This window comes from Bos indicus x Bos taurus, chromosome 17 (genome assembly GCF_003369695.1).
Source record: "Bos indicus x Bos taurus breed Angus x Brahman F1 hybrid chromosome 17, Bos_hybrid_MaternalHap_v2.0, whole genome shotgun sequence".
Taxonomy (NCBI): domain Eukaryota; kingdom Metazoa; phylum Chordata; class Mammalia; order Artiodactyla; family Bovidae; genus Bos; species Bos indicus x Bos taurus.
Window position 1 is genome coordinate 43,250,805 of NC_040092.1, and position 8,494 is coordinate 43,259,298.

Consider the following 8,494-nt stretch of genomic DNA (forward strand, 5'->3'; position numbering starts at 1 on the left):
ACCCAGAGGCCTGTACTGAGTTGATTCCTCACAGCTTCTTGAGTGGAGACGTGCGGGAAAAGCTAAATATAGCATTCTGGTCTTTGACTGGGGCTTCCGATCTACACACTTGAAACCAGCAGTCCCTGGGCACTGTGGTTCTCGCTGGTATTCAGGCCTGAATACAAATCAGACCTCCATGTTCTTCAAGAAGTGTCAGCATTCATGAAAGTTGAATATAAGTGAGCTACTCTTATTTTTATAAATTCATTTAAATAATATAATTTATTATCATAAATTTACATGTTACTCTACTGCAAATTAAGCTCTACCAGGCTTAGCTCCAAGCACAAAGTATATCCCTTGTGAATATGATCGTTTTCATAGAGACTTTTAGGAGGGACATAGATTGTATTTTATATTTTAAGAAGTCATTTATTTTCAGAGAATTCTGGGACCCAACCACTGTGATTATTTGTCCAGTCTTCCCAAGATCCCACAAAGCAGGCAATGTTGGGCTAGATGGGATAGTACACTCCATTTATTTATTCACTGCATATTTATTGAATACCTCCCTGTTCCAGGCGCTGCTGTGTGTTAGAGCTGTGGGGAGAGTGGAAATGAACTGGGATTGCTGCCTTGACTGTAGAATGTGTCACTTGACGCCACACCAGAGAGCCCAGGTGGTCAGAAGTAAAACCGCTTAGCAATGGACACAAGGGAAAATGTCTTCTGATGAAGTGGCTGATTTGACATTGAAGAGAGATTTATGACTGAAGCAAAACAGGGCCTGCTGACACTCCTGCTGATTTAGGGCCTCCTACCTAGGGTTGCCTGCCCAGGGTAGCCTCCTATCCTTTAGAACTGGGGGTTATTTTAGGTGCCACCAACTCCAGGGCCACAAGAGGGTGCTTTCCTCCTTTCAGGTTATGCCTTTTAGAAATGCAACTCTTCACACGTCTTAAAGCCAAGTTTCCTGGGTCTTGGCAAATTCGGTCTATTCACAGACTTGATTCTAGGGAAAGAGAAAGGTGTAGGTTTGGAAGTGTATGTTTATTTATCTAATATCTTTTTTCCACTGAACTGTGAGCTCTAGGACCAGGTCTTGTGTTTTTGCTCATCCTTCTTTTCCTATGTCTGGATTAAATTCTGGCACATAAAAGGCCCTTAGTGAATATCTGTGAGTTTAAAAACCTGATCTCACTTCAAGTCTCACTCCTCAGTGGTTTTCAACTTTTCTGTGTATCAGAATCACCCAAGGTCAGCTGGCCCAGGGATTCTCATTCAGTAGTCTGGGATAGGATTGGGAATGTGATTCCAGAAAGGTCTGTGGTATTCTGATTTGAGGACTGCTGTCCAGTTTTTCCTGCCCTGTACATAGAAATTTCATCTTGTTCCTCTGGACTTTGGGGCCTGTGGTTCTTCAGCTGCTTGAGTCTGGGCAACACATTTCTTTTTCTTAAACTTTTTATTTTGTGTTGGGGTATAGCCAATTAACAATGTTGTGATAGTTTCAGGCGAACAGTGAAGGGACTCAGCTATACATATGCATATGCAGCCATACATATCCATTCTCCCCCAGACTCCCCTCCCATCCAGGCTGCCACGTAACATTGAGCAGAATTCCATGTGCTATACAGTGGGTCCTTAGTTGGTTACCCATTTTGAATATAGCAGCACATTCCTCTTTCTTTAGCATGCCTCCGATATCCCTTCAGTATGACCAAATCTCCTCCCCATTCTCCTCTTCCTGTTCCTCTTCTCATGAGCATCTCTTCCTGTCATCCCATTCTATAAGAGAAGGAGATGTTCCAAGAAGCCTTCACCTGCTGATCCAGGGAGGCCACCTGGGAAGACACATAAATCATAAGATCTTGGTTGCCACCCACAGGGTCAGCCTCTTTTGAAGGCTGGTGTTCAGGGCCATCACTGATGGATAATACCAACTTCAATTACACTTAAACATACACACTGATGCTGGAATAGATACCACCCTAAAGTATATGAGAGTCCTTCCCTTATAACAGAGGCTGATAACATGGCTGAGATCTTCTGAGATCTTTTTTCTATGTTTTTGAGAAAAAATATATATGTATCATGATGAGTTTGGAGGAGAGTAAGTTTTTTTTTTTTTTAAACTTGAAAAACTTATTTGAAAAATACATGGGCTGGAGGAAGCACAAGCTGGAATCAAGATTGCCGGGAGAAATATCAATAACCTCAGATATGCAGATGACACCATCTTTATGGCAGAAAGTGAAGAGGAACTAAAAAGCCTCTTGATGAAAGTGAAGGAGAATGAAAAAGTTGGCTTAAAGCTCAACATTCAGAAAACGAAGATCACGGCATCTGGTCCCATCACTTCATGGGAAATAGATGGGGAAACAGTAGAAACAGTGTCAGACTTTATTTTTCTGGGCTCCAAAATCACTGCAGATGGTAATTGCAGCCATGAAATTAAGACGCTTACTCCTTGGAAGGAAAGTTATGACCAACCTAGATCAGTTCAGTTCAGTCGCTCAGTCATGTCTGACTCTTTGCGACCCCATGAAACATAGCACGCCAGGCCTCCCTGTCCATCACCAACTCCCGGAGTTCACTCAGACTCACGTCTATTGAGTCAGTGATGCCATCCAGCCATATCATCCTCTGTCGTCCCCTTCTCCTCCTACCCTCAATCCCTCCCAGCATCAGAGTCTTTTCCAATGAGGCAACTCTTCGCATGAGGTGGCCAAAGTACTGGAGTTTCAGCTTTAGCATCCTTCCTTCCAAAGAACACCCAGGACTGATCTCCTTTAGAATGGACTGGTTGGATCTCCTTGCAGTCTAAGGGACTCTCAAGAGTCTTCTCCAACACCACAGTTCAAAAGCATCAATTCTTTGGTGCTCAGCTTTTTTCACAGTCCAACTCTTACATCCATACATGACCACTGGAAAAACCATAGCCTTGACTAGATGGACCTTTGTTGGCAAAGTAATGTCTCTACTTTTTAATATGCTGTCTAGGTTGGTCATAATGTTTCTTCCAAGGAGTAAGCGTCTTTTAATTTCATGGCTGCAGTCACCATCTGCAGTGATTTTGGAGCCCCAAAAGATAAAGTCTGACACTGTTTCCACTGTTTCCCCATCTATTTCCCGTGAAGTGATGGGACCGGATGCCATGATCTTCGTTTTCTGAATGTTGAGCTTTAAGCCAACTTTTTCACTCTGCTCTTTCACTTTCATCAAGAGGCTTTTGAGTTCCTCTTCACTTTCTGCCATAAGGGTGGTGTCATCTGCATATCTGAGGTTATTGATATTTCTCCCAGTAATCTTGATCCCAGCTTGTGCTTCTTCCAGCCCAGCGTTTCTCATGATGTACTCTGCATATAAGTTAAATAAGCAGGGTGACAATATACAGCCTTGACGTACTCCTTTTCCTATTTGGAACCAGTCTGTTGTTCCATGTCCAGTTCTAACTTTTGCTTCCTGACCTGCATATAGATTTCTCAAGAGGCAGGTCAGGTGGTCTGGTATTCCTGTCCCTTGAAGAATTTTCCACAGTTTATTGTGATCCACATAATCAAAGGCTTTGGCATAGTCAATAAAGCAGAAATAGATGTTTTTCTGGAACTCTCTTGCTTTTTTGATGATCCGGTGTATGTTAGCAATTTGATCTCTGATTCCTCTGCCTTTTCCAAAACCAGATTTAACATCTGGAAGTTCATGGTTCACATACTGCTGAAGCCTGGCTTGGAGAATTTTGAGCATTACTTTACTAACGTGTGAGATGAGTCCAACTGTGCGGTAGTTTGAGCATTCTTTGGCATTGCCTTTCTTTGGGATTGGAATGAAAACTGACCTTTTCCAGTCCTGTGGCCACTGCTGAGTTTTCCAAATGTGCTGGCATATTGAGTGCAGCACTTTCACAGCATCATCTTTCAGGATTTGAAATAGCTCAACTGGAATTCCATCACCTCCACTAGCTTTGTTCCTAGTGATGCTTTCTAAGGCCCACTTGACTTCACATTCCAGGATGTCTGGCTCTAGGTGAGTGATCATGCCATCGTGATTATCTTGGTCATGAAGATCTTTTTTGTATAGTTCTTCTGTGTATTCTTGCCACCTCTTCTTAATATCTTCTGCTTCTGTTAGGTCCCTACCATTTCTGTCCTTTATCGAGTCCATCTTTGCATGAAATGCTCCCGTGGTATCTCTAATTTTCTTGAAGAGATCTCTAGTCTTTCCCATTTTGTTGTTTTCCTCTATTTCTTTGCATTGATTGCTGAGGAAGGCTTTCTTATCTCTTCTTGCTATTCTTTGGATCTCTGCATTCAGATGCTTATATCTTTCCTTTTCTCCTTTGCTTTTCACTTCTCTTCTTTTCACAGTTATTTGTAAGGCCTCCCAGACAGCCATTTTGCTTTTTTGCATTTCTTTTCCATGGGGATGGTCTTGATCCCTGTCTCTTGTACAATGTCACAAACCTCTGTCCATAGTTCATCAGGCACTCTTATCTATCAGATCTAGTCCCTTAAATCTATTTCTCACTCCCACTGTATAATCATAAGAAATTTGATTTAGGTCATACCTGAATGGTCTAGTGGTTTTCCCTACTTTCTTCAATTTAAGTCTGAATTTGGCCATAAGGAGCTCATGATCTGAGCCACAGTCAGCTCCCAGTCTTGTTTTTGCTGACTGTATAGAGTTTCTCCATCTTTGGCTGCAAAGAATATAATCAGTCTGATTTCGGTGTTGACCATCTGGTGATGTCCATGTGTAGAGTCTTCTCTTGTGTTGTTGGAAGAGGGTGTTTGCTATGACCAGTGCATTTTCTTGGCAAAACTCTATTAGCCTTTGCCCTGCTTCATTCTGTACTCCAAGGCCAAATTTGCCTGTTACTCCAGGTGTTTCTTGACTTCCTCCTTTTGCATTCCAGTCCCCTATAATGAAAAGGACATCTTTTTGGAGTGTTAGTTCTAAAAGGTCATGTAAGTCTTCAGAGAACCATTCAACTTTCAACTTCAGCTTCTTCAGTGTTACTGGTTGGGGCATAGACTTGGATTACTCTGATATTGAATGGTTTGCCTTGGAAATGAACAGAGATCATTCTGTCATTTTTGAGATTGCATCCAAGTACTGCATTTCAGACTCTTTTGTTGACCATGATGGCTACACCTTGGATGAGGAGTATCTCCTCACTGCAGCCCCTCCTGACCTTGAACGTGGAGTAGCTCCTCTAGGCCCTCCTATGCCCATGCAGTCACCGCTCCTTGGACATAGTGTTGCTCCTCTTGGCCGCCGCCCCACCAACCTAGATAGCATATTGAAAAGCAGAGACATTACTTTGCCAACAAAGGTCCGTCTAGTCAAGGCTATGGTTTTTCCAGTGGTCATGTATGGATGTGAGAGTTGGACTGTGAAAAAAGCTGAGCACCAAAGAATTGATGCTTTTGAACTGTGGTGTTGGAGAAGACTCTTGAGAGTCCCTTAGACTGCAAGGAGATCCAACCAGTCCATTCTAAAGGAGATCAGTCCTGGGTGTTCATTGGAAGGACTGATGCTAAAGCTGAAACTCCAATACTTTGGCCATCTCATGTGAAGAGTTGACTTACTGGAAAAGACCCTGATGCTGAGAAGGATTGGGGGCAGGAGGAGAAGGGGACAACAGAAGATGAGATGTTTGGATGGTATTACCGACTCGATGGACATGAGTTTGAGTGAACTCCAGGAGTTGGTGATGGACAGGGAGGCCTGGCTTGCTGCGATTCGTGGGGTCACAAAGAGTTGGACATGACTGAGCGACTGAACTGAACTGAACTGAATGACAGAGAAGCAATTAACCTTTTTTTTTTTTCCTGTTTGTCTGGTTTTTTTATTATTATTTTAAAAAGTGGAAAACCAAAAGTATAATTTTCATTCAATAAATATCATTTGATCCTTAAGCAGCTTTGTTGCAGAAAGTGAAGTCCATGATTTTAGATTATTTTCGGTTTAGAATCAGTTTTCACACAGTTTCAATAATTGCAGCAATTTCCTTGAATTGTCTGTAGAAATTCTGAAACTGTGGGATTGTCATTTCAAAGGACTTGTTCTTCACTTGGCCTGAATGATCTGCCACTTTGAGCATCACTGCAACATAAGGATACTTAAGAGATCTGCAACTGTCGGAGCTCACAGCCATACCCAGCTTCCACTCAAAATCTATGAGCTGGCTGGTGACCTTGGACTTAGCATCCAACTGCGGCTCACTGGACTCCTCCATAGCACGGTTCAGGGCTCCCACCATCCGCAATTAACCTTTTTAATATAGAATAAGAAATTATGCTTCAATAAAAAACCATTTTTTATACACAGTTAACAATGTTGAACCTCGTTCATAATTAATGGAACAGTTAAATGAGGTCTTATTTTCCCCCATCAAGTTGACAAAGATTAATAACAATATTAATCGTAAAAGAGGAGTCTTTTTGTTATATGGTTTGGCATTGCTAGAGTAGCACAGGTAGTACAAAGAGCTTGGGCCTTGGAGGGAGATGGCCCTATGTTGCTGCTGCTGCTGCTAAGTCGCCTCAGTCGTGTCCAACTCTGTGCGACCCCAGAGACGGCACCCACCAGGCTCCCCCGTCCCTGGGATTCTCCAGGCAAGAACACTGGAGCAGGTTGCCATTTTCTTCTACAATGCATGAAAGTGAAAAGTGAAAGTGAAGTCGCTCAGTCGTGTCTGATTCCTACCGACCCCATGGACTGCAGCCTGCCAGGCTCCTCCGTCCGTGGGATTTTCCAGGCAAGAGTACTGGAGTGGGTTGCCATTGCCTTCTCTGAGATGGCCCTATACAAACCCCTAAACCTGAATGTCTACCTCATTTGGTGTATTTATGGACAAATCAGTTAACTTCTTTGAGTCTTAACTTCCTTATCTACAAGGCTGGAGAGTGATCTTGACTTTGTAAGGGTTCAGAACAAGGGTACCCCAGATTTTGCACTTTTGCATAAACATTATTTTGAGAGGCAATTGAGACTCTCTATAGGTTCAAGAGAAACTACTGCCTCTCCCTTTACTACTTAGAAGAATTTAAATTGGGTATTTATCCCAGAAAAGTTATTATTGAAGATAAATTTTTATCAAAACAGACCCATCTATAGGCCAGACAAACATCTAATCACCAAATTTCAGGCCCCCAGCCCATTCTTTAGCTCAGGATGGCACATATACCTCATTTTACCTTTCTGTCTTTGACCTTCTCATGTACATGGGGTTCCTGTACTAATGAAATTAAATTAGATTTTCTCCTGTTAATTTGTTTCATGTCAATTTAATTATTAGACCAACCAAAAGGGCCTAAGAAACATAGAGGAAAATTTTTCTTCTTTCCCAACAACTTCACAGAGTTTTAAAATAGCCCAGCTCTGGGCACAGTTGCTTTTAGTTAGTTAAAAGTCATCAGCTTATATTCAAATGTCACTATAAGCAATAGAGTTTGACACTTGTATTTGAAATTTTATTTTAAGGATATTGTAGAGGAAGTTGTTTTGTCCATCATGCAGTGTTCCTCTCCACTGGAGAAATTCTTATTTGGTCTTAATATCAAGAAGTTTCACTTCTCCTGCTGTGCTTTAATCTTATGGATTTGGTGATTTGTATACCTGACTGGTTTTCCGTCTTTGAACTAGCTGCTAGAAAGCCTGGAGCCGAATGTGTGGTCCATCAGTTTCATACATCATTATGGTGTACAATCTCAGCCTCATACCTGGCTCCATTTATACACTGTCATTGTTTTGTTCTGTTTTTTAGATTTGCTCTCACTTTTCATTTATGTTATTGTGTTTTAAGTACTCTAAGGTGCTTTTTTAGCCTTTCTGAAAAGCGACAGGATAAAAAAGTCATTACTAAAAAAGAAGTAAACACATGTAAAGCAGTTTTCACAGTGCCTGGCCAATAGTCGGTATATAAAATAAAAGTTAATTTTATATTTTCTTATAAACAAGTCTAATTATCGTTTGTAGACACAGATTGGCCCCTTGTGGAATATATTAGAAAGGATGTGGCAAAGTGATTTTTTACCATAGATAAGTATCCCAAACTGGAAAGGTGTTACCACACTAGGTAATGGAAAGTATAACTCTAAAGCAAGCTGAGAGCCCAAATGGTCAAATCTCTGCATGGAATCCCCTCTAAGTAAGCCCAGCCTAGACCACAAATTATTCAAAAGTGATTTCAGTCTTTACTTGGGTCTCTCAAAGGACACGAAAGGGGCACTTGTTCTTATCCGTCAGCTGCATGTCATAAAATGTGGCTTCTTTTCCTTTCTAGTTTTCTTTCACTCACTACTACCCAATGTATCCACTGACAACCAGATTTACCCTCTCTTACACCCACCTCCCAACTCTTTATTGTGTAGACTGACCAAGCTTCTCTGATTAGAGTTTTCCTTTTTTTCTTACACCTCTCTGGACTTCTTTCCCGCTACTCATCTCTGATTCTGTATCATAAAAGATTGATGAACTAGGCTGACAAAGACAATTCTTCTGCTTG

The 8,494-nt window shown here is 41.6% G+C and overlaps 1 protein-coding gene across 1 annotated transcript; it reads right to left on the bottom strand.

Annotated features, from left to right (window-relative positions):
• Positions 1–5,803: 5,803 nt before the first annotated feature.
• On the bottom strand, positions 5,804–6,245 carry LOC113875131 (COMM domain-containing protein 6). The gene has a single exon (XM_027513544.1). It carries the CDS (start codon positions 6,221–6,223, stop codon positions 5,966–5,968), a length of 258 nt encoding a protein of 85 aa, XP_027369345.1. The 5' UTR covers positions 6,224–6,245; the 3' UTR covers positions 5,804–5,965.
• Between the last annotated feature and the right edge of the window lie 2,249 nt (positions 6,246–8,494).